Below are 27,527 nucleotides of genomic sequence, written 5' to 3' on the forward strand. Positions count from 1 at the left end.
CATATTCTCCCAAAAAGAGCTGAACATGCGGCAAAGACGTTGGATGGAGTATCTAAAAGACTACGATTTTACGCTACATTACCACCCTGGTAAAGCGAACGTAGTAGCTGATGCACTAAGCCGTAGAAAAGAAAGTGTTCTCGCTCAAATGATGTTGAGTGAATGGCACATGTTGGAGTCAGTTATAGAGTTCGTGTTTGATAGCCCGAAGAATGAAGATAGGCAACACAGTTATTTGGCACCATTGAGACTTCATAATACATTAACACAGAGAATTGTCGAGTCTCAGAATTTGGATGCAGATGTTGTGGAGCATTGTTTGAAAGCAGGGGATTCAGAGAATCATGAGTGGAACATTCATGCAGATGGCAGTATCAGGTTCCAAAACAGATTGTGGATACCGACAGATGAACAGTTAAGGAAAGACATATTAGGTGAAGCACATCGATCCCGTTATTCAATTCACCCAGGAGGTACAAAGATGTATAGAGACTTACGAAAACACTTCTGGTGGCCTGGGATGAAGAAACATATCGCTCAGTATGTGAATCGTTGTATGACTTGTCAGCAAGTCAAAGCTGAACATCAAAGACCAGCAGGCCTTCTTCAACCACTTCCTGTAGCTGAATGGAAATGGGAACATGTAACCATGGACTTTGTAACCGGGTTACCTAAGGCTAGTGACGGTCTAGATGCGATCTGGGTGATAGTCGACAGATTGACAAAATCAGCTCATTTCTTACCGATCAAGATGACGCATACAGTTGATAGGTTGAGTAGATTATATATAGCAGAAATTGTAAGGCTACACGGAATACCAGTGTCAATAGTTTCAGATCGAGATCCCCGATTCACTTCACAGTTCTGGAAGAGTTTACAATCAGCTTTAGGTACTCAGTTGAAATTTAGTACTGCATTCCATCCGCAGACTGATGGACAATCAGAGAGGGTAATCCAGATTTTGGAAGATATGCTTCGAGCATGTGTACTAGACTTTGGAGGTCAATGGAAGACTCATCTACCCTTAGTTGAGTTTTCATACAACAATAGCTTCCAGTCCAGTATAGGTATGGCTCCATTTGAAGCACTTTATGGCAGACCATGTCGATCGCCTATATGTTGGACAGAAGTTGGGGATACAATTCTCATGGGACCAGAATTGGTTGAAGAGACTACAGAGAAGATCAGAATGGTTCAGGAAAGGATAAAGGCAGCTCAGAGCAGACAGAAGAACTACGCTGATAAACGGCGGAGACCTTTGGAGTTTGAGGTTGGAGATATGGTATTTTTGAAGATCTCGCCGAAGAGAGGGATATCCAGGTTTGGTTTGAAGGGTAAGCTGAAACCCCGATATGTAGGACCGTTCGAGATTACAGAACGAGTTGGCCAAGTTGCTTACAGGCTAGTCTTACCTTCTCAACTAGCTCAAATTCATAATGTGTTCCATGTATCGATGCTAAGAAAGTATGAACCAGATCCTTCGCATATCTTAGATTGGCAATCTTTACAATTAGAAGAAGATGTATCTTATGAAGAAGGGCCAGTGCAGATCATTGGTAGGAAAGAGAAAATGTTGCGATCACGTGTTATTCCCTTAGTAAAGGTACTTTGGAGACATCATAATGTGGAAGAATCAACGTGGGAAAAGGAATCGGATATACAGACTCGATATCCGGAATTATTCATCGAATAAGGTACATTCTTAATTTCGAGGACGAAATTTTCTTTTTAGGAGGGGAGGTTGTAGTGTTTAAAAAAAAAAAAAAAAAAAATGTTGACTAAGTCAACTAAGGTTGACTCAAGTCAAGTCAACTATGATTGACTCAAGTCAAGTCAAGTCAATTATTGTTGACTAGTCAAACAACTTTGACTAAGTCAAATTAACTAAGATATTTGTAAGAAATTCTAAAAGAATTAGAATTTTGTAATATCTAGATATTTAAAATATCTAGATATTTTTTTTTTTTTTTAAATATCAAATAGAGATATTAGCTGATTTTTTTAATTGTTGTTTCATTTTCTTTACACAAAGAAAGAAGAGAAAAGTAAGAAGAAAAGAAGGAAGAGAAAGAAAGAAAGAAGAGAAAGAAAAGAAGGAAAGGAAAAGAAATAAGGTAGGCCCTTACAACTATTTATAATGGTTTTAGTAAAGTATATGTATGTATATATATATGTATATTGCTGATTTTATAGTTATAAAAATTCAATTTGTTTTGTTTTTAAAAAATAATTTTGACTTAGAAATTTTAAAGTTAAAATTGTTTTGTAAATTTTTAACAACATGCATATTATTTATACATATTTATATTATTGTTTTTATGATTTTAAAGCATGCTAGTATTTGGTATTTTGTTTAAAAGGAATTCTTACATGTTTGTAATTGATTTAAACATGTTTATACGTAATTATATATACTAAAAACAAAATACAGCAACTATGAAAGTTGCTATTTTTGTATTAAATTGACACCATGATTGTTGGATAGAATATAAAAAAAAAATGGTTGCTTTATACGTACGTTATACGTGTTTATACGTACGTTATACGTATTTATACGTATTGAAAATAAAATACAGCAACTTTAAAAGTTGCTGTTTTTATATAATATATTACTATGTTTACTTTAGTTTCATGCTAAAAACATATTTGTTAATTTATACGTATTTTATAAGTACTTAATACGTATTTTATACGTATTTTGTACTTGTCAAAAAGAAAATACAGCAACTATATAAGTTGCTGTTTTTTTTTTACACAATACATATTTTGTTCACATTGTTATAAACATACATGATTTTTGAATAAGTTAAACTGGTGAACAGTTTACTTTAATCATTTTAGTGATGGATTTCCAAGAAATGTTTCTAATTAAAAGTTGGGTAGAAAAGTAATTTATTAAAATAAATATGAGAACGAGTTCTCAATTGAATGTCGTGCTTTTAAAATACCCAGTTAGTGAGATGCTTCGGCGTATGCCGTATAAGACACGAAAAGGAGAGAAAATATGAAGTGATGCTTCAGTCATAGACTGTGTAAGACACGAATGAGTGAAATGCTTCGACTAAGGGTCGTGTAAGACACGAAAGAAAGAAAAAGAAAAGAGAGATAAGACTGTACATTTAAGAGTGGACTGGGTATTTAAAACACGTGTATGTTTTATTTTTCATTACGTTTTGAAAAGAAAATAAATACTTATATGTAGTATTTTAGTGATTTATTAAAGAGATTGTGAAAACCTATAAAGAATAACATGTTGTGATATTTCCGGAATGACGTGTTATTCTAGGATAACAGTTGCGTTGTTTGAGTTCTTATGTATTATGGGATGCATAAGAACACAACATCACAACAGGAATCCGGGAGTTTCTTTTCTATCTTTAATAGAGAACAAGATGTAGATAGTTGTATAATTGATAGAGAATATCGAGGATCACATGCACGCCAGATTGGCATAGATGAAGATGGCTAGTTAATGATCATTAATAGTCTAGAGTAGTCAAGAAAGAATGACCTACTTGATTTGGCCCGTTTCTTAAGGCCTTGGTCAACGGCCAACCTGAGCCGGAAAACAGTTACCCAAATTGTGGCAGAGGCTGGCCATAGAATCAGGAACTAACGGTGGGGTTCCACACTGGTGAAGTATTGGAATAATCGTATTTTGACTGAGATGTTCACATCAGTCGTGACCCTCAACTCTCTATTATAGTACTCTATTATTTGATGTTATATTATGAACAATTGTTTTCTTCAGATTTTTAAGTGTTTTAATTTCCTACTAAGTTTTATGACATCGGAGTTCAATTATTTTTAATTGTGTTGAATATCAAATATGCATGATTTATGAATTCTTAGAATGTTTAAACTGCATATAGGATGCTGTTATTTAGAATTGTAAGATTCCCCTATTGGGTAACTCCCCTGTTACTCACCCCTACGACATCAAATTTCAGGCGCACCTGGTTTAGGTGATCCTTCCGAGGAGGCTCAGTGCCAGGGCCTTATAGATGATCAGTCCAAGCTTCCAGGAGTGGAGCATGGGTATTACTAGTTATAAGTCTTAAACTAGAGTTAGGTTTAAGTCTTTAGCTATCGTTTTTGGTTATGTAATTATGAACACTATAGTATGTCATTACTGTTTTATGTATATATGACAAGTGTTTCTGATGTTTGAGGATACGTGTCTGTTCTGTTGAGCAATGATCAGGTATGACATATAGTTATATTATTTGCCGTTTACGTTTATGAATTGATTATCATGATATGGGTTTTATATCATGCCTCGGGATTCAACTTGGGAATCATGAGGATTCGGGTTGAGTTTTTGGGGCGTGACAATAATTACATTAGGAGGGGAATTTAGGAGATCAAATGAAAAAAAAAATTACAAGATATTTTAACAATTCAGTTAAAACATTTACAGTGTTCAGTCAAGGCTTGAAACTCAGTACAACCTTCTAAGACTCAAACTTTGAGCCTCACCTCAAGAAGTATCTTTTTTAGCCTTGAAAGTCACTTTTATAAACCTTATTATCATTTCAATCACCTATAGCCTAGCACCCCATGCATTCTACACTTTGTTGAATATGGCCCATAGGATAGAGAAAATTGTTAAATTTTTTTTATTGGGAAAACATGGACGACTTGTCCTTGTCTCGTCTTGTTGAGTAAAACATGTTTCCCGAGAATAAGGGTGGTATTCGACCTTAGATTTTAAAGACATGAACGTGACACTTTTTTTAATTAGTATAATATTCATCACCATTATCAAAGCCGTATTCCAGAGATTTTAGGTCGGCTGAATGAATCTCATTCCTTCAACCAATTCCGTCCAAAGCCATGTCTTCTATCATTGAAAGTGTGTTCACATCCGCTTTCACATCACAATCCACATTCTTTTGGATCTTCCTCTTACTCTTTGAGAACCTTCAACTTGCAAATTCCTTCTAATTGGGGATGTAATTGACCTTCGTTGAACACCCCAAACCATCTTAATCAAATTTATCTTGGTTTCTTGCCTATGGGAGTGACTCCTACATTTCACAAAGGCATTCATTTCTAAATTTGTTCTTAGTTCTTCACTCATCCATCTCATCTCTACTAGCTCAATCTAATAATGTGAAGCTCCTTGAACTCCCAACATAGTTGGTCTTACTACTGTCTTATAAAAATTCCTTTGAATTTGATTGGTATGCATTACTCGCATAACACTCGAAAAAAAAAAAAAAAACCTTCATTTCAACTCTGATTATATGGGCAACATCTTCCTCAATCTCTTCATCCTTATCTAAAATTGAACTGAGATAACAAAAATAGTCACTTTGGAGTATTTACAAACCATTAATTTTTATTTGACACTCTCTTTATTGATGTTATAAAATTACACTCCACATACTTAGTCTTGGTTCTTCTTATTCTAAATCCCTTGGACCCCCTATGCATATATCCAAAATTTGAGTTTTGCATTGACTGTTGACTCCCTCTTTACTCTCACCAACTAATATAGTTTTATTTTTAAAGTTCATAGTTAACTAGGATGAGACAGATATGTCACTCAAATGTATGAAAGTGTGCTGCATCATAAGTTAGCCAGTGCCACTGTCAACAATGTGCTCATGTTGAATACAGTGAAGTAAATCAATAGGTCCTAACATTTAGTCATATTATATAGAGGAACACGGTTTAACGTGATCGTAGTTCTAATTATAAATCTAGGCCAGAATATGTAAGTTCTTTTAGGAAGGAAAAGATTTCACTAGAGACAGATACTTATACATGACCACTATGAATTATGATGATTGTGACAAGCTCTATTACTAAAATTTCTTATGGAGAACTTTCATAAGAAGAGACGTCAAAATGCTTTGTCAATAGTCAAGGAACCATGTGTCTAATGCACAGGGTTGCATTAGTGCCTGTTCTAGGGTAGTGTTGAGGTGGACAAGGACTTGTGATGCAGGACAATCTGGATTTGTTTGATTATAAGATTGTTCTACTTTGGGAAGGATGGTGGAAAGGTTAATTAGGTGATGAAGAAGAAAAAAATATAAAAAGTGTTTTAAGAAAAAGATTATGAAATCTCAAATGGCTATATGTTGAAAAAATAATTGCAAAATTACGATATTTGGCAATTAGGGTTTGGGGAAGGTTTAGGGTATTTGGCTCAGGCTGATAATAGAGTACAAGGTAATAGATTTGGGGAAGAGGTTAATGGTATAGGCGTTTATGGTTTAGGAAGGATTTGAAGGGTTCCTTAATGGGGTTAAAGGATTCTTGATGGATTCAACGTTTCTTAAAAATCAAGGAAACATAAAGAAGATAAGGAAGATATAAGATTCAAGGAAGAAGACGATAGATAATTCCTTGATCTCACACCATAATCCAATCACTAGAGAAATTTCAATAGCAGAGTTGTAAAATTTCTTTTATACCATAAATTGTTAAAATCCAATTACAATGCCATATATATGGGCTCTCTCATATTAGACTCAAAACCCTAATTTTAAATGACTTAAATATTGACACTTTTGACCTTGAGAAGTCAATCACGTGTAAAATTGATACTCTATCAGTATTTTAGTCATAATTTTCTCAAAACTAATTGGAATTATGAAATCTTGGGCTCATTGGATAGTTAACTGAACAACCTTTCAAATGACACTAAAATCAACCTAATACGATAATAAGGCCTAAAGAAAAGTGATGTAAAATAACACTTAAACTCATATATGATTCCTTAAATAATCAAAAGACATCTAAAAGTAATCCCAATAAAAGTAAAGTGATAAAAATACTCTAACCCAAATAAGCAACAACGTAAATAATTGTAAAATTGCCATTGGAACTTGTGATTGTTGACTTGTTTTGCATCTCACATTAATTTGGCTCACTTGATGGGAAGGATCATGTAGGAGAAGTCCAACATCGTCCTAAACCATTTTCACAACCATTTGAACATTGTTGCACTAGTTCATTAGGACAAACTCAATGTAGCCTTGTAAGGATTAATGGATGGGTATAAATAGGTCAAGATGAGGGACATTCCAGGTCAACTCAAGAGCTTAGCTAGAGAGACTTGGTGCTTTGTTTCAATGGTCCCCTCGTTGATTGGAGGACCCCATTTATAAAGGGCCCAAGGAGGCCCTTTATTTCCCCTAATTGACAAGTGTCCATGTCATCTTTACCAAGAGTAGCTGAGTGAAGTCGCTTTCATTATGCTTCAACAAAACCTAGTATTGTTGAACCACTGCACCCTCAAGCATACTACGTTGTGTTAGCAATTTGTTATATCACAGGTACTAAGTCCCAGGTCAACTGGTGATGATATCTAACGTTTTCCTACTCCACATGGTTGGTTATGACACATTCAAATGTCTATCATTTTTGGATTGTTCTAATCCCCAAGTCCACCTGGTATAGTCCCCAATTCGCACCTTCTCACACCACCAATAATTTATCTTGGCTTAGTCCCCCTCTAGTTCAAGATTGTCATTTGAGCCTTCACTCCGCCAATGTCTTCAGCGTCATTTGAGATGCAAGCTGGTGCCTTGTGGGTGCTCACTTGAGTGCCAAGCTTCAGCCATTTCTCTGTTATCAGCACTGGCATGCTGCTAATGCTAACAAACTTGGCGGGCATCAACAAGGCTATCGAAGTGCCACGAGGAAATCTTTGGTGACATGGAAGATGCCAAAAGGGATGCCGCTAACTCCCATCTACAGTGCCCAAGGTGACATTTGAAGGAAGACGAGCTTCAAGGATTGTGCAATTCCAGTGGCTCAAGGGCCATTGAAAGATATTCCTTCAAGGTGGTATCTAGGGTAAAGAATGAGGAGGCCCATGGCTACTGAACAATTACATCTAGTAGAGCTAGAAATATTGATTCACTAGCTGAATATCAGTCTCTCTCCTAGTTATATTTTTCCTTATTGGATAGAACGATGATAAATTCGGACTTTCAAAAACCCAATCCTCAATATTTTCCATTTAAAAAAGTAAAAGTGCAATGTACAACGCAAATCCAACAACCAAAAATAAAATATTTATGCCTACCCAAAAAAAATCCAACAATCGAATACAGTTCAAGATCCCATAAAATTATATCTTGATATAAAAGACCACATGCTTCCAATTAATTTCTTGATTAGGTAACAAGCTAATTTATTCAAATAAAACCACTTACATTTGCATGACAAACGTCTTTTACTGCCTCAGTAACAGCAAGGCACACCACATATTGTAAGAGAGGCACAATGCGCCCATTTTCCATCTGTAACGTAAAAGAAAACAGTAGGCAACCCACCGGAGAATCCCACAAATTTTTTGACCTACCTGAAATTCACCCACTTGTGTAGAAACACCAAGAAAAAACTAAATTTCATTGCTTTTTCCTACTTAATAACTACAAACCTCTCCCTTTGAACTGAACATCCGTAACACAAACTGCACCAATAGGAAGCTCGCAGAAATTCCTGTCCAAAAGAACTCAAAGGTAAGGACCAGAGCATCTGAAAGATTAGATGTAACAAAGAAACCATGATGGTCTTGCATGCTTTAGGAGTTGGGGATGCTAATTGTCCATAAGATGTGTTCAATCAGGTTCCAACTTCTCTTCCACTAAATCTAATGATTAATCTTGGAACTAAGTATTAAGAAGAATGCCGCTAGTCTGCTTATCTACGAGTATAGGTTGAGTCTTATATCTTGGGTTAAGACTTGAGACCAAAGTCTAAAAGCTAATTCTGCTAAAAACATAATAATAAGAGTGGGCCATGGTTGATGATTATGGTCGTGTGTCTAGATGCTTTTGGACCAAACCAATAGAGAAATTTCAAGTCAGGCTCCGCTCCAAGTTATCTTGTTTCTTGAAGAATACCAAGAAAATAATTCCTCCAGAAGATTTTTTTTTTTTTTTTTGCTTATTGTGGGTATCCCCACCCTTCGGGTGAGGCTAATCCCATGGTCACATGCACCGCCCCCTCGAAAAATCCTATGAGCAACTGGTTGAGTAAAAGGTCAACCTGACCCTAGATGGTAGCCCCAAGGAGTTCTTATAGCTTCGTGGGGTTTCGAACACTTGACCTACCCTTCCTAAGGAGCTTATCAAGGCTCGGCTTGCCACTAGGACAACCCCTTGGGGTTCCTCCAGGAGATATAAATGCCCCATTTTTATGCTTGACTCAAAGAAGAGTTTTGCATTCACAAAATGCCTGTAACATTGGTAATGACTATTTCTCTCTACAGCCAAATTAACAAGAACTGGGGAAAATTTTGAGAACCAAGGGTTAGCTCGAAGGATCAAAAAACTCAGTTATCCATTCCAAAAAGAAAAGTGGGGGAAAGGGTGAATAGAATGCTTTTCGATCCATTCAACAATGTTTTAATGTAGCCGAAGTTGTAGACTTTAGATGGAGTGGCACCAGCACCAAGTATAAGTGGTCAAATAGAAGTCCGGACACCCAAAAAATTCACACAAAGCTCAAATGTGTTCCCATCTAAGTAGATTTTTGCAAACCTACAATGAATCCCAAGCTAATTTCGTATGCCAGGAATATTTTATGACAAGTCAAAAGACCAAGGATCTGGGCCCTTCAAGTTTCTCAAATATTGCAATAGCCGGATTGCTATCATGTGCATCACAAACTCTTGGGAAGTGCTATACTTGTTTTTGGAAGTCCTCGAAGAGGAAAATTTTCCATTCTACAACAATCTGCTAGGGGATCAGAATATTACTTCCACCGGTGGTAAATAATGTTTGGAAGGTATGGCTGGTGGGGGCGATTGGTGACAATGCGTTGGTTGAAGGCTTTTTAGTTGCTAGATATGCTGGTGGTATTTTAGTGATGTGAGATTTCAAGGTAATGGAGGTAGCAACAGTTCAGTAAGTGAATTTCTAGCTCCACCCTTGGTAAGAATATTGAAGATCAATTTTGGGGGCACTTATTGGATCCCACAGATAAGAAATTTTGAAATTTATTGAGGAAGACTAGACTGTTTAGTTTATTTAGTGTAGAAAAACCAAAAGTAGTGAGATATTTTTGCAGTTCGTCAATAGAAATCAGCTTATGGACCTTCTAATGGGCCGTTCTTACTTTATGGGATCTTACAATCCAGCTAATCCAATAGTGTTGGACAATCAAGAGAATCCAACAATAGTTAGCATAAACAGGTCGCTAATTTCAGTTAATTTGGATACTACTTCAATGTGTCTAAACAAGCTTTCCTTAGACCAGCATTAGACCATGCATCCATTTTGCCTGATAGTGATCGACTCAGTCAGCATCCTTTGTGTAGATTTGAGAATATGCAACTAGAGGTTCCTGATTGGGTCAATCTAGTGGCATCTTGGTGCCAGTCTTCCATGCCTAAAGGAAGAGAAGGGTACGTTTTAATTTTCCAATTAAAGCCACTAAGAAGAAATTGAAAGATTTAAGATGGTGTTTAGTTGAGTAGGGGGAAGGAATAGAATCTCTTCTAAAGTAGATCTCCTCCAAAGCTAGAAAGGAATTGAACCCATATTCTTTGGAAGATCTTAAAGAGGAGGATTGAAGGCCTGAAGCAAAAGAATAGCTACTTAAAAAGGAGAGGATGGGAAATGCAAAGTTGACATAATGATTAGGTGCTTTAAGGAAAAGGATAAAACTCGTTTCATTGGATTACTAACGCTAGCAGGAGTACAATATCCTTCAGCTCAAGGTGGATGATGCTATAATAAAATAAAAGGTTATCCAAGATGAGGTTGTTGATTCGAGATCTAGGAAGATGTTGAAGGTATGAAATGCAATATTCATTCAAAAAGGTCCACAGAGGCAGCATACTTATACCCATACTCTGTAAGGTCTAAGGATAGCACAACATCATTAGAAAAACTTTGACGAAACGAAAAGCGAGCTCAACCTTGGTTACAAAAAGCACTAGGAAGCAGCTTTTTGTTGAAGCAAGAATGTCAACCAAACCCAGAAATTGAACTATTTTGACCGAAAGTGGCAGGGACAACATGTTCGAGTAGAAGATTCCTACTACTAGGTCTTGCCTTTTGAACTATGTCACCCGACATCATTCCCTCTAGATCAAGAGAGACCCCACAACCGTTATAGGTCCAGTTTAAGAAACATCATTACTGATATCTTCATCAGTTGAGATATTGATCTCTATTAGAGTCTCATTATCAACCAAGTCCACTCATTCCATAAAAAATTGATAGTCTGATTGAGCTGCCCTCCAAGAAACCGCTATGCTAGCAGCTAGCTCCACCGGTTTATTCTTCCACTGGAATTGAATTGATTGAGAAAAAGTAAACACGTGGGAATAATAGGGATTTAAATTTCATAAAAGCGAACATGTTGGAAAAATGACTTTGGAGATTCAGACAAGAACCTAACTGTGTAGTAAAAATCTTGAAATAGGAATGCTAGGAATTGAATTACTTTCTCCCAATGGATTTTTTTGATAACCTTCCCTAAAAACACTCCAACGATCAAGTTAGTTTCAAATTTTATACAGCTTAGACTAGAAGAGATAAAGATTTCCTCTTTTTATGTGGAGGGTTACTATTTATGGACTTTCAAGGATTGTTTTCTTAGATTGGTAAGCCTGTTTTTAATGAGTTCAGTAACTTTATGGTGGTGGGATATGAACCCAATCTCTAGTATCATCACTCAAAGACTTTACCGAACCAACCTTAGCTTAGTTGGCTTTCGGGGATTCTTGGCCTACAAACTTGCTTTCATGGTCTTATCACACCTCTCGTGTGCACACTATTATGACATTATTTCTCGGGATTGCTCTTTTGCATGTTCGTGAAAAATGTCGATTCATTTGTTTTGCGCTTATAAAGCTAAACACCTTTCAGATATACTTACCCAATATGGGCCACGTCGTGGTTCATTAGTCCTCGAACTTTATCATAAAGTACTTGAACACTTTTAAGTGGAACATGACATCAGGTCTCGGGATTACTCCCTTGCATGCTCTAACATACAACTTTTTAGTAATGTTGTCAATCAATATGCTCTCATATGATGGTTATCCTCATTTTCGCATATGGGGTAAGTTTATCTTTTGTGATTGGTGTTGACACATGTCAAATAACATCCAACTAATTATTTTGGTCATTCAGCAATTTCATGTGCATGCCTCGATTTCTCTGTTGCCTTATTGCTAGGTTTTGGGATTGAAATGACTTGGGACAAGTAGGAGAATTGACTTAATTGTGTTACCCAGGTCCCTTTTTATAGATTTGAGTTACAGCTAAATGTTCCCAACTCTTCCGTTCTTACCTTTCCAATTGTCCTCCTTTGAGATTCAAAAGTTGATAGAAGCCTCAATAGAGTTCACGAACGATGGGGGAAAAAAAGAATGGGAGTATGGCAAAGGTAAAGAGATTAACCTTTTGTTCCCTCACCCCTAAATTTTTTTCCCTCACCCTTATATATAAACCCTCAATAAAAAGGGTTGATCGATAAAAACCTTGCGCGAACCCCCAAGTTACACCATAAAGGATGTAATCATGACAAAACACAATATAACAACTGGATGACTTGATCCATGAGTTGGCAGCATGTATCATTAACGCCAGATCGTTTGCTACCTGTGCAATTTCCATGACATATTCTACTAACACTAACAAAGCCACGTCACTTCTAGAAGATGTCAATACTCTGTTAAAAATAGTACTCAGCTCTTGATTCCTAATAAAGAGCAATTGTAAGGGTAGGAACTAATAAGTTGGGAATCGAATCCATAGGGAAGCGATCACTGAAAACACGGTCAAATTAAATCCCTTCCATATCTCGAGTCGTTTCAATCCCAACACCTAGCAGTCGACAAACAAAGTATTCCTTTCATTGTTCCTCTATGTTGTTTACAGAATATGGTTCTTTTGATGGTTGTTTCTCAATGCCATCTCTACTTTCGAACCGAACATGAGACTTTCTTCTCTCTTAGCTCCTCGTGAATGAAACGATTCAATAATATTAAAGATATACAAAGGCCAAAACATATACATGAATGACCAACCAACTAAAAAACATCAATTAGATACCATCTAGAATGCATCAACACACAAATGGGCATCAATCTCAAAAGATGAACTCACACCATATACGTAAATGAATATAACCACTGTACAAGAGCACTTGGACTGGCAACATACTATAAAACCAAACATGCAGAGAAATAATCCCAAAATCTGATATCATTTTCCATCCAAAAATGCCTAAGAGCTTCTGTGGTAAAACTTGAGAACCAATGAATCTCCTATACCGATTGAGCACAGCCAAAAGACGAACTTTTACTAATGTTAAATAGATGAAGACCAATGACGTTCTATCATGAGCATACGAATGACCAATCCTGAGGAGTGACGTCATGACACATGCTCATAAGCGGTATGGTACAACCAATGAAGTTATCATTTAGACCAAAAATCACCAAAAGTTCATAAATAACAGCCTTTAGCATCAAATAGTAGACGAAATTTCCATCCTTTCAAGACTAAACTATGTCTAATTCAAAACTAACTTGATCGTCGAAGTGTTTTCAAGGGAGACTACCAAAGAATCTAAAGAAAGGAATCAATTTAATTCCCAGCATTCCTAATTCAAGACTTTTACCCACATACTAACTATTTTTGGAGGGGAGTAAAATACGACAAGTAAAGAAGCATGAATTTTGGCAAGGAGAGTGAGATGGTAAAGTGGTCTTATGCATGTAAGATTGGGCTAGGTATTTAGAATATGTTGTTAGAATTTAAGACACATTAGTTTCAAAACTAAATAAGGAAACATGATATGGGTTTGGGAAGTTGGTGTAGAGACACCCCATTGATAGCCTAGTACTTGATTTGTACTATATTCAAATAAGAAAATGCTAGCCATTCAGAATTTCATGATATAGGAAGGTAATGAGATTTATTGGAACTTTGGTTTTGAGAGGAATTTCAACGATCTGGTATAAATTAGATAATTTCCTTATTATTTTTTATTTTGCTTTCTTTTACTCCACAATTGGCATTACAAGATTTTCATTCTTTACTCCACAATAGGCATTACAAGATTTTCATTTTCAAAGGGAGAATCTTGTACAGTTTGACTTTGTTATATATAATAGTGCCTTTTGCACTATTATCTATAACCAATAAACTAAAAAAATGTAATAAGTTTCCTATCATGTTAAAGACAGATGATTAGAAAAAAAAAAGGGTCATGGATAAAAATATATTTGATAAAGTTCTAACTAGATTTGAAGGCAAGCATAATACAATTTTTTCAAGAATGGTGGGATATCCACGCATTTAAGGAATATTGTTGTAGGTTAGGACGCCTCAATCAAGGGCATGGGCTACAATACCGATTCTTCAGTTCTATAAATCACAAAAAGCCAAAGCATCGAAGCTTTCAAGAAACCGCTATGCTAGCAACTAGCTCCACCAATTTGTTCTTCTTCTAGAATTGAAATGATCGATAAAAATCAAACACATAAGAATAATGGGAATTCAAATTTTTCTTAAATGCGCCCATGTTGGAAAAAGAACTTAACTCTGTGGTAAAAATCTTGAAATAAGAATCTTAGGAATTGAATTCCTTACTCCCCCTAAATTTCTTTGGTAACCGCTCGTAAAAACACTCCAACAATCAAGTCAGTTTTGAATTTGATAGAGTTTAAGCTAAAAAAGACAAAGATTTCCTCTCTTCTTTCATGCATAGGACTGTTATTTATGAATTTTTGGGATCTCTGATCTAAACACTTGCTTTCCTAACCTTACCCATCTCCCATGTGCACGTTACTAAAACGCCATTTCTCAAGATTGCTCATTCATATGTTCATGACAATATCGATCATTTATTTAGCGCTTGTAAAGTTAAAACACTTTTCGGACATGCCTACTAGATAAGGGCCACAAGGCAATTCATTGGTCATCAAACTTTACAAAAGTACTTTGAAGCTTTTAGGTGGAACATGACATCAGGTCTCGAGATTACTCCCTTGCATGTTGTAACACATGTACCTTTTGTATTAAGTTGTTAGTCAATACACTCTGCTACGATGGTTATCATCGTTTTCGCATGTTAGGTGAACTTAACTTTCGGGGTTAATACTCATTGACACGTGCTAGGTAGCATATAACCATGATTTTGGTCATTTGGCAATTCCATGTACATGTCTCGACTTCTCTGTTGGTCTATTACTAGATATTGGGACTGAAATGACTTGGAACAAATAGTAAAATTGACTTGATTGTGTTGCCTAAATCCATTTTCTATGAATTTGAGTTACAACTAGTTGTTCCCAACTCGTCTGTTCTTACCTTACAAGTGTTCCTTCTTTGGATTCAGAAGGTGATTGAAGCATAGACAAAATTCACGAATGATGAGGGAACAAGAGAACGAGAGGATAGCAAAAGCAAAAAGATGTAACCTTTCGTTCCCCTTTCCCGGTATATAAACCCTCAATGAAAAGGGTCAAGTGATAAAAATCTTGCACGAGCCCCCAAGCAACACCATAAAGGATGTAAACATGACAGAGCACAATGCGACAATCGGACACCTTGATCCACAAGTTGGTAGCGTATGCCATTGACTCCAAACCATTTGAATCATGTGCAATTACCATAACATACTCCACTAATGCTAATAAAGCCATGTCACCTTTATCAGACGTCGATACTCCATTATCATTTCTCTAGCCTCAAGAACACTCAACTCCCGAGTCCTAATAAAGGAAAATTGTAAAGGTAAGAACTGGTGTGTTGGGAATTGAGAGTTGTATCTTGAATCCATAGAGAAACGAACCCTAAAAACACAGTTAAGTTAAATCTCTTTATCCCAAGTCGTCTCAGTACCAACACCTATCAATCGATAAACAAAGAAGCCAAACACACAAATAAATAACTACCAACTAAAAATCACCCATCAGATGCCATCTAGCATGTGTCCACACATCAATAGACATAAATCCCAAAAGATGAGGTCACACCATATATACAAATGAAGATAGTCATTGTAAGAGAGCGTTTGGACTGGCAACGTGACATAAAACCAATATGTGTCATAACATGTAGAAAAATTATCCCAAGACCTGACACCATATTCCACCTCGAAACACCGAAGAGCTTCTTTGGTAAAATTTGAAATAGTGAATCTCCTATACTGAGTGGGCATAATCAAAAGGCACTCAATTTTACAAATGCCAAACAAATGAAGATCAACTATTCCTATCATGAAGCATGCGAAGGAACAATCATGAGAAGTGACGTCGTAACACGTGTACACATTTGAGGTATGATACGACCAATGAAGTCAACGTTTAAACCAAAAATCTCCAAAAGCTTATAAATAATAACATTATCCATCAAAGAATGGATAAAATTTTCATCTCTTCAAGTTTAAATTATGTCTAATTCAAAACTAACTTGATCATTGAAGTGTTTTCAAAAATTACAGGACAATCTAAAGAGAAGAATCAATTTAGTTCCTAGCATTCCTAATTCAAGATTTTTACCCACAAACCAACCATTTTGGAGAGGAATAAAATACGATAAGTACAGGAGGAAGACCGTTCGATGGGAAAGTGGGGCAGCAAAGTAGTCATATAGGTGTGAGATTTGGTTAGGTATTTAGAATATCTTGTTAGAATCTAAGACACATTAGTTTCAAAACTATATAAGGAAACATGATATAGATTTTGGAGGTTGGCGCAAATTCTCCCCATTGATGACCTAGTTCCTGCTTCGTACTTTATTCAAATAAGAAAATGCTAGTCATTCATAATTTCATGATATAGGAAGGTATTATGATTTATTGGAACTTTAGCTTTGAGAGGAATTTCAACGATTTGGTATAAATTGGATCCTTCCGCTTTTTGTGCTTTCTTTACTCTATGATTGGCATTCCATGGTTTTCATATTTAAAAGCCAAATCTTGTAGTGTTTGATTTTTGTATAGATAGTATTTTTTTTTTTTTTTTCTTTTGGAAGTAGTGCCTTTTGCACTAGTTTTTTTAATAGATAGTAGAGTATTTTGTACTACTATCTATAACCGATAAGTTGAAATAAATGTAATATGTTTCCCATCATGTTAAAGACAAAAATGATTAGGAAAAATAATATTAAGGCCACGGATAAAAGTGATATTTGATGAAGTTCTAGAAGTGAGGGCAAGCAAAAAAGGCAAGACATCCTCGCATTTAAGGAATATTGTTGCAATTTAGGAAGCCTCAAGGGACATGGGCTCCAATATTGATGCTTCAATCCTATAAATCAGATAAAGTCAAAGCATCAAAGCTTTCTCTACACTTCGCTGAGAAGATCAAACTTTTCTAATTAAGCACTAAAACTATGAATTCAAATAGCTGCAAAAAAATTACTAGAGACATCTCAATACAAAGAGATTTTCTCCTAGCAGCCCATTGTATCAAAGATATTGAAACTCGATTGGGGTCTCATGGATAGGTAAGCTCAGTATTTGAGCATTCATTTCTCAATTGACCAATGATTTTGTTTTTGATGATTACGATAGCTAAGGCGTTGAACTAATAAAAAAAGAAAATTGAAGGTGAGTATCGTTGATGTCTATATCACATTTGGTCTGAAATCAATTGTAATGTTCATTCCACAAGAGTATACAAGAGTAAGATGTCATAGTAGGCAAACAGAATGAGAACTTGATATACCACTACTGAAGAACACCCCTTTGACTCAAAACTTCACCCATTTTTTAATTATAGAAACAAGAACTTTACATGAGAGTGTAACCGCCAAAAGGGGAATTGGGAATTTTTCGGATAATAGATTAACGTGTTTTCCCCGAGATGGAAAAAATTTCAATCAAGTTTTAACAATTAGCAAATTTTCCTCCGCTAGTTAAAAGAATGAAATTGGTTGATATTATGATGATAGTAGGTAGTATAAATATCATTATGGATTCATATTATGATGTGCATGAGCAGATATATATTGGGTTATCAAAGGGAAATTTTCTTTATTTATTTATTTTTCTATTTTGACAGGTATAGGATTAGTGGTTAGCAAATGAAGTTCGGTTCAAGGGGGTTTGAACCTAGGACGTGGGAACAACACTCCACACATGTTACCACTTAGGTAAGTTGGCACTTCATATCTTCTTTAAATATGCATGTCGTTACCTTTTCGAAATTGATGAAGAATTAAATTTCTTGGAGAAGAAATGCACGGGAGACACAAACCTTAAATCAGGATGCAAGATTATGATGAGCACATGCAGATATACATGCAATTATTTGAGGGATATATCTTCTTTAAATATGCATTGTATTACCATTTCAACATCAAAGAAGAATTAAATTATTTGCACAAAAACACAGAGGAGACACAATCCACCACAAATGAATAAGGAGTCAAGACGCAAGATCATGATGAGCATGAGCAAGATATACATTGGGCAATTTAAGGGACTTATCTTCCTGAACTATGCATTGTATTACCATTTTGAAATCAACTAAGAATTACATTATTTGCAAGAAAAATGCATAAGAGCACTCCCGCTATGAATCAGGACGCAAGATTATGATAAGGATGAGAAGGATATATATTGGGTTATTTTAAGGAATTTATCTTCTTTAAAAATATGCATGCTATTCACATTTCAAAATCAACGAATTAAATCTTTTTGCGAAAAAAAACATAGGGACACAATGTTTTGATCTTCATAATCAACAAATTTATCTTCAAAATGGTCGTCTAATCCCTTAGGTTTAAAATCCAATATTTTAAACGTATTGGTCTTGGCAGATACATTCCAATATTTTGAACCATTCCCTTCGCCCTCTGTTTACTTGATTTCTATGATTCACATCCATGAACTATATGACAAAAAATTTAACCAAATAAAATTCAAGAACCTCAAACAGCTCCCTAATCATCTTGAAAATATCATAAATTAAGGATACAACACATTCACACATTCGTATTTGATCAATCAAAAAAGAAATTCAGAAAAAAAAATTAAATAAATACTCACTGAGAAACAAGATCCTGCGTAGAAGACAACCTCGGAGACCACATGAGAAATCTTCCAAAGCGATCAGTCGAAAGATTATTCATGTATAATTCCATCTTAAACGACTCCTCAAAATCGCAAGGTTTCTCAGTCTCCGAAGAATGGAGAAAAATAGAAACTCCAAGATCGTGTTCAGGGAGCTTCAAAACCTCGTTGTTCTTCAGAGATTTCGCGAAGTCGATCTCCAAAGATGATTTTCCGCATAAAATCAGACGAGATGATGGAGTCTCCATGATTTTGTTGCAGAAAGGGTGAAAGAGATAGGGTTTTAGTGGAGAGAGAAGAAAATGGCGAGATTTTTTATGGAAAGGTATCGATGAGAGTGAAGCAAAGAGGACGGAACATTGGGGACTTGTCCATAGCATGCTTTCACCTACTACTATGTTTTAGAGGAAATCATGGTTTTAAAGCTCGTCCGATATCGAGATGACTCGGGTGAGATGGTCAATGTAAATCGTGGACTCGTCCGATTTATGAAAATTTCGTTGAATCAACTGGATTTTGTGTTTTTTATATATAAAATAAAATTAATTTTTTATTGATTTACATGTTTATTATCTATATAAAATATGAATTTTGTGATTAAACATTTGCTAATAAATCTTATTATAAGAAAAGTTGTAGTTTTTTAAATGATGTGACATCGTACGAGTCAACTCGGAGATAAGATACCTGGTTGTAAATGATGTGACTTACACGCGTCTACTTAAGTTTTGGCCTGCTGACAAAAAGCATGGCCGGCTCGGGTGTCAGCAATTCAGTTGCATGTAGTGGACAGCTGTCCATTGGATCCAAATAACAAATCTGCTCATATTCATTGAATTTTTTATTAGAGTTTAGCAGTGCCCGAAAGATGGGGAGGATAGAAAACTTAGACTGGGGAATAATTGAAAAAAGTTGGAGGAAGAAAGACAATGAAGTTAATCATAAAACATGTCGATAGTGCGACTAAGTTGGTTAACGATTATAAAAATAGTTGGTTCAGGTTGATCAATTCGGATTGGTGATTAAAATTTGTAAACCTTTTTCTCTCTATGATTCCATAAATAAAGGGGGGAGGAAACTAAAAAGTCTAGAGATACATAAAATAAAATAATACAAAGTATCCATTATTATAAAAGAAGGAGAAGAAAGAAGTGAACTCAGATATGAAAATCTCTCTCTCCAGATCTGAGAAGAATTCATTAAAGATCATAAAAGGAAATTTTATAAAGTTGAAATATTTTTCTTATCAATGGAAAAGAAGAAAGAAGAATTTATTCAAACTTAATGGAAGATTCTCGTCTTTGCTTGGTTTTCATCTCATGATCTCTATTTCTTATTCTTTTTTTTTTCTTCATTTCAGATTTAACTGTAAATTTATATTTTCGATCTCAAATTATTTATTTCTGATTTTATTTCATTTATCAAAACAAATTTTCATGATTAATTGATTTATTATTTTGTTAATTGATCTTGATTCTTCACTACGAATCTTTATTTTTCAATTTTAATAAATTTCCTAGCCAAATTTGATTAAAACGTTGTTAATTTTAATGTTTTTCGAGCTTTATAATTATAGAAAACCTACAAATCAAATTCAATCTAAAGTCAATCACCTTATTGTATTGCAAGGTTGGATTCTCGACCTTCTTCTTTGCGGTGGGGATGAGATCAACCAAGAACTCATAAGTATCTCTCTTTATTGTATCCTGATCTAAATCTAAAAATTATTTACACATCGTTTCAAGTCAAAAAAAAAGTTTTTGAGGAAATATTTTCATATATTTCTCTCCAATTTGATTGGTATAAATAGTTGTTGTATACATTTTAGATCCTATAGCTTAGGAAGGTAATTGACTAATATAAAAAAAACTATAATTACTGAGATACAATCAAATATTTACAGGGATTCTAATGATTCTATTCAATCTGTATAGCTAGTAGTAGAGGCAAATCAAGAGCAATATAGCTAAATTAGGAGCTTGAATGACGGAGACCAACTTGGAGATAATTACTCTCAATTGTCAACACTCCCCCTCGAGTTGGTGTGTAAATGTTGCTCGTGCTTAGTTTCTCGAGACAGTTGTTAAACGCTTGGTTTGACACTACTTTGGTCAGCACATCAGCAAGTTGGTTTTTAGATCGAACAAGAAGAACTTCAATCAACTTTGCTTACAATTTCTCTTTGATAAAATGCCTATCAACCTCTACATGCTTAGTTCGATCATGTTGAATGGATTATGGGCCATATAACATGTTGCCTTGTTATCACAGTATAACTCCATAGGTCTAACTTGCTTAATATGTAAATCTTGCATCAGATTTCTGATCCACTACAATTCACATATTGCATTAGCCATTCCTCTGTATTCGGCCTTAGCACTGGTTCTAGCAACCACTTCTTGTTTTTTACTTTGCCAAGTAACCAAATTTCCTCCAACAAACGTGAAATAGTTGAATGTAGAACATCTATCCTCAATTGACCCAACCCAATCAACATCTTTATAGCCTTTAATATCCAAACTATCTCCTTTCATGGATAAAATTCCCTTTCCTGAAGATAACTTCAAGTAGCGTAAGATACGGATGACAGCATTCATATGTTCTTCGCTTGGGGGGTGCATGAATTGACTAACAACACTTAGCGCATAAGCTAAATCATGCCTAGCATGTGCAAGATACATTAATCTTCTAACCAATTTCTGATAACGTTCCTTGTTAGCAGGACCTTGATTTGGATGCACACCTAGTTTCAAATTTTCTTCCATAGGAGTGCTAGCTAGACTACATGTTGTCATACCAGTTTCCTTCAATAAATCTAAGGCATTTTTCCATTGTGACAGAAAAATACTTTTATTTGATCTTGACACTTCAATTTGCCAAGGTCCTTCATTTCAAACTCATGGGCAAGATACTCCTACAATGCTTTCCTTTCTTCATGATCATTTCCAGTTACTATTATATCATCAACGTACACAATAAGAGTTGAGATTTGTTTTTCATTATGTTTTAAGAAGAAAGTGTGATCTGAGTTACTTTGTTTGTAACCAAAAGACCTCATAAAGCTCGTGAACCTTCCAAACCACGTTTTAGGAGACTGCTTCAACCTATATAGAGATTTTCCCAACCTACAGACCTGTTTATTGCCTTTAGTTTGCAGATTGTAACTAGGAGGTAACTCCATAGATACTTCTTCTTGGAAATCTCCATGCAGAAATGCATTATTTACATCGAATTGGTGCAAAGGCCAGTTAAGATTCACCGTTAGAGATAGTAGAATACGAACAGTATTAATTTTAGCCACTGACATGAATGTCTCCATATAATCAATTCCGTAAGTTTGAGTATATCCATTGGCAACAAGTCTTGCTTTGAACCGTTTGATGGTTCCATCAGCTTTGTATTTAATGGTAAAGACCCACCTACATCCAATAGGTGTTTTCCCTTCAGGCAAGTCAACAACTTCCCACGTTGAATTCTTTTGAAGGGACTTCATTTCTTCATTCATTGCCTCCCTCCATCTAGGATCTTTAAAAGCTTCCTACACACTATTAGGAATAGTTGCAACAGATAATTGATTCACAAATGCCTTATTTTCCTTTGACAATCTATTGTAGGATACATAGTTGCTCATGGGATACTTAGATTTGGAGTTGAGAACAAGTTCATAGCTAACTTTGGGTTTCCCTCTTGTGACTCGATCAGGTAACACATTTAGATGAGGTTCAGATTCAGAATTTACCTGAGATTCAAGCATGGAATCGATTGGAAAGGACAATTGGTTAGCTGGTACATTGTGAGAAGAGGAAGATGCTTGAGACACTGATGGCATTTCCATTGGATCCTGAACTTTCATCTGATCCTGATTCTCATCCTTCAACAAATGTTGCCCATCTGGATAATCTCCCCTATTATCCACAGTATCACCATCATTTGGACATTAATTATTAATTTTCAAATTATCAGCACTGATAAGATCCAAGTTGTCCAAAGGATGATGCAAAGTTTGCACTTCATCTCTATTCTCCCCCTGAAATGGAGGCTTGGAGGCAGAATAATATATATCATCTTCATGAAACACCACATTAAGGGTAACATAAAGCATTCGAGAAGGGGGGTGATAACACCGATACCCTTTTTGATGCAAGGCATAGCCAACAAATACACATCGAAGAGCATAAGGTTCCAACTTATTTCTAAAGGGTTTATGAACATGTACAAAGGCTACACACCCAAAAACTTTAGGATACAGATTTGGTATGGTAGGAGCACTAACAGTATTATGGAGGACAACAAAGGGAGTTTGAAATTAGAGGGAACTAAAAGGTACACGATTGATGAGATATGCTGCAGTAGTGATGGATTATCCCCAATAACTGATAGGTATGTGAGCTCCAAACAAGGAAGCACAAACAACTTCAAGAAGGTGACGATTTTTCGCTTTGTTACCCCGTTCTGTTGAGGGGAGTAAGGGGCAAGTCATTTGATGAACAATGCCATGTAAATTCAAGTACTATTTTAAGTCTTGATTAATAAATTCGCCACCATTATTAATACGAAGAACATGGATATTAGATTGATATTGAGTGGCTATTATTTTGAGAAATTACTGAAATCAGGAATTAACTTTACTCTTTGATTTCATTAAACAAATCCAAGTCATGCGAGTATGATCATCAATAAACGAAACAAATAAACGTGCTCCACTCAAAGAAGAGGTATTTGCAAGACCCCATACATTAGAGTGAATAACCATAAAAGGTACAAGACTCTAATTCATACTAATGGAAAATGGAACATGATGACTTTTAGCCAGTTCACAAATGTCACACTTAAAATCCGAAACAGTTAATTGAGAAAAAAGCTTTGGAAACAATTTCTGTAAATATCCAAAAGATGCATGACCTAAACATTTGTGCCACAATCAGATTTCTAAATTTTGAAGTTAATTAGACGTATCAACTAAAAAAACTTGAGCTAACTAATTTAAGCTTGCCGGCATTAGATCAAGATAGTAGAGCTTCCCTCTCCTAGTACCATAACCAATTGTCTTCCGAGTCCGGATATCCTTAAAAACACAAAGGTTAGGCCAAAAAATCATAATATAGTTCAAAGCAAGGGTTATTTGAACGACATATAATAAGTTATGATTAAGAAAAGGAACAACTAGAATAGAATCCAAATTAAAAATTTTGGTAAGAGGAATTGAACATTCTCCAATTATAGGAGAGGAAGTACCATTGGCTGTGGACACTATATGTTGGTTTGAGGATTTCATGGTTTGAATATGATTACTGTCAAAAGTCATGTGGTCTATGGCACCCGAATCAATTATCCATTTACTATGACTAATAAATGTAGAAGTATAAAAAACCTTACCAACGTTTCTAGAAGTAGTAATGAAAGAAGAGGCTTCCTCAGGAGTTGCAGTGTTGGTGTTGGTAGAGATTTGACCACAACAACAGAAGCATGGTTATTTGAATTTCGTTTGCGAGGTGCCTTGGTAGGATCCCATTCATAGCACCATGACTTAATATGTCTGGTTTCACCACAATGAGTACACACACGTTCTGGTTGTGCAACTCCTATTTCATAGCTACGATTCTGTGATCCAAACGATCGATTTTGGTCAGTAGTATAATTCAGTGAACCAGATCTTCGATCTAGTTTTGGATGTGTTTGTGATTGTTTAGGCTTGACTCGACGAGCCGCCATAGCAAATGACTCAAAGTGTTCAGGTTCATCATTCAGTGCAACTCGACGAACATACACATAAGTTTCTTCAAGATCAAGTGCAGGATCCTTCCTAAGAATCTCACTTTGAATTTGTTCAAATTCTGTATTTAGACCATTCAAGAAGACATGTACCTGCAGTTTCTCAACTAATTTTTTATAGGCGACAATATATTTGAGATCCTTCATGACAATCCTATCACGATGATCTAACTCTTGAAAGATTTCTACCAGATCACCATAATAGGTGAAAAGAGGGCGACCAACCTGTTTGGCAGAGAATGCTCGTTGATTCAGTGCAAAGAGTTACGATTCATCTAACCCATCATAGAAAGCTTCGGCAAGGACAGTCCAGATTTCACGTGCAGTAGGTAGTTTAAAATTGCGCTTCATAATCTTCGGTCACATAGAAGTCAGCAACCATCCTTTGACCTTTTGTTTTTCAACATACCACTTCGCATAGGAAGCATTGGTAACCTCAGGAGGTGTTATATTCGTAAAATATTCAAGCTTCTCTCGTTTTGCAATCTGTATTTCCATGATTTGGGACTAGACATCATAATTGACTTTAGTAAGAATGACACTGGGTGTGAAGCCGTGATTTTCTGATTGAACATGGATAATTAGGACAGAGGATGATTCGAGTTTGTCATTAGTCATGGTGCGAGGAGTATATTGTGAGTATACAAGAGTTTAGGTTTATGATGATATAGAAAGAAGAATGAGAACTTTGCTCTGATACCAAGTCAAAAAGAAATTTTTAAGGAAATGCTTTCATATATTTCTCTTCAACTTGATCGGTATAAATAGCCGCTGTATACATTTTAGATCCTATAGTTTAAGACAGTAATTAACTAATATAAGGAAACTATAACTACTAAGATATAATTGAATATTTACAAGGATTCTAATGATTCTAGTCAATCTGCATAGCTAGCAATAGAGGCAAATCAGGAGCAATAAAGATAAATCAGGAGCTTGAATGATAAATACCAACTTAGAGACAATTACTCCCAATTGTCAACACATTTCACCTATAGAGGGAAAAATAAAATGATGCTTTCATTGAGATAGATCTTGGTTGTGATTAGCTTTATTTTCTATTTTGTTAATTTTCTTTAGTTCCTTATATTTTGAATCAGATTTAACAATTTTTCTTACTTGATTTTGATTTTTGAATTTATTCCTAATTTTGACTATTTTATAATCATTTTTTGACTTTTATTGATGTAAACATTTGTTATTTTATTTATTTTTATTAACATATTGATTTATTTTAATTTGTTTTATCACTTTTACTTATTTTTATATTTTGTTTTTCACTTGATTTTCTTGTTGATTTGTTATCGTTGACTTTAATTTCTTTTAACGATTTTGGTTTCTTTAAAGGTTTCTTCTTCTCGAAAAATGTGTTAAAACACTTTAATTTCACCAAATTTTTTGTTACATAGTGATTTCACGATCACGTTCCAACAATTTTTGGTAAAAAGTTGTTTTTCTAACTAATTTTTTTTTTAATTTTCCTATTTTTCATCATGGGATAAAATCGATCTATATTAGTTGCCAATATCACTTTATATTGGTTGCCAATATCTTCCTATGTTGGTTATTAATATTGGTTTATGTATACTTCTACCACATCATTAAAATCACTATATATATATTGAAGTTGCTTTATAAGTGATTTTCGTGTTGTTTTCTCTTTTGATTCTTGTTTTGTTTTATTTGTTGGTTTGAGGATTGTGTAACACCCTACATTTTTTTTGAAAGATTATTTTTATGCATTATTGTAAGGCGTTATATTGCCTAATTTTTCTCAGCCAAAGTTCTTGTAAATATTTTTTTCTACTTAGAATTTCAATATAGATTTTCTACTATGTAAACTTCATGTTGTCATTATTTTGACTTATTATTTAGCCTAATCATTTTACAATATGCTACTATTCTACCATGTAATTCATTATTCTGACTTGTTCAATGTCTTTGGAATATATGGATTATTGACTAGTCATTCTTTACATGATGAATTATCATGATATATTTTCATTCTCTTTATTATAGTTGTAGTATTTTTGTGATAATATTGTATTTCCCTTAATAATTTTCTTTCTAATATTTTTCAGTGTTATTGTAGATTTGTACAAATTTCATAAGATTCAAAATTCAAAATTCTTCCTTTTTTTAAAGTGTTTTTGTAAAAATGTATATACATTTTCACCTACTAAAGGAATTTTCTTAGAATAACATTTGGTCTATCTCACCATGGGATTTTATTTTTCTAAATTTTAAAATTATAATAAAAAGTATACAAATTGATTTTTGATGTTTTCAATAAAAAAATAAAATGTGGATAACAAAAAAAATCTTTTAAAACCCTGAGTTTTCGATTCATATTTCAAGGAAAAATAAATAATACAATTGTGAGAAAATCTTGAAAGTGTGACTTAGGGGTAAAATTTTAGGATGTTTCTGATCATTTTTAATGGAATCTGACATCATCATTAGATTTAAAATGATCGAAAAATATACTTTAACCTGTAAGCATGCTCAAATGCGAGTTCAAACAGAAAAATTACAAAATCCTTGATTACCGAGTCGAACAAGGATAAAATAATGACTTTTTACTAGATCAATAATCTTTAAGATTTGATCATATCATTGGGTTCGTAACAAAAATTATTGAACATGGACTATTTACTTGTCATTTTTGGAGCCCAAAAAGTCGAATTATCGTCAAAAACGAAAATGACGCCAATTTTAAGGTCACATTAGGCTAAAAATGT

At 34.8% G+C, this 27,527-nt stretch overlaps 1 protein-coding gene and 1 long non-coding RNA gene across 5 annotated transcripts in view; one reads left to right on the top strand and one right to left on the bottom strand.

Moving 5' to 3' along the window:
* Window positions 1-19,406, bottom strand: part of LOC147401678 (biotin--protein ligase 2-like) — a 32,702-nt gene extending 13,296 nt beyond the window's left edge. For 3 of the 4 annotated variants that reach the window (XR_015178636.1, XR_015178635.1, XR_015178637.1), the window contains exons 1-3: window positions 18,991-19,406; window positions 8,405-8,466; window positions 8,178-8,326 (exon numbers count right to left, since the gene is read on the bottom strand). Coding sequence is in view for 1 of the 4 variants with exons in the window: in XM_086443040.1 (XP_086299166.1) it covers window positions 8,178-8,326; window positions 8,405-8,466; window positions 18,991-19,394 (615 nt within the window). In the remaining 3 variants the exon portion in view is untranslated. The remainder of the gene's footprint in view (window positions 1-8,177; window positions 8,327-8,404; window positions 8,467-18,990) is intronic. The other variant, XM_086443040.1, reaches the window with a different exon arrangement.
* On the top strand, window positions 1,971-4,225 carry LOC147401679 (uncharacterized). Its single transcript, XR_015178638.1, has 2 exons — window positions 1,971-2,114; window positions 3,951-4,225. It is a non-coding gene; the product is annotated as an uncharacterized LOC147401679 (long non-coding RNA).
* Window positions 19,407-27,527: the final 8,121 nt, after the last annotated feature.

The sequence above is a fragment of the Akebia trifoliata genome, chromosome 5 (genome assembly GCF_017979445.1).
Source record: "Akebia trifoliata isolate Shusen 1 chromosome 5, ASM1797944v1, whole genome shotgun sequence".
NCBI lineage: Eukaryota > Viridiplantae > Streptophyta > Magnoliopsida > Ranunculales > Lardizabalaceae > Akebia > Akebia trifoliata.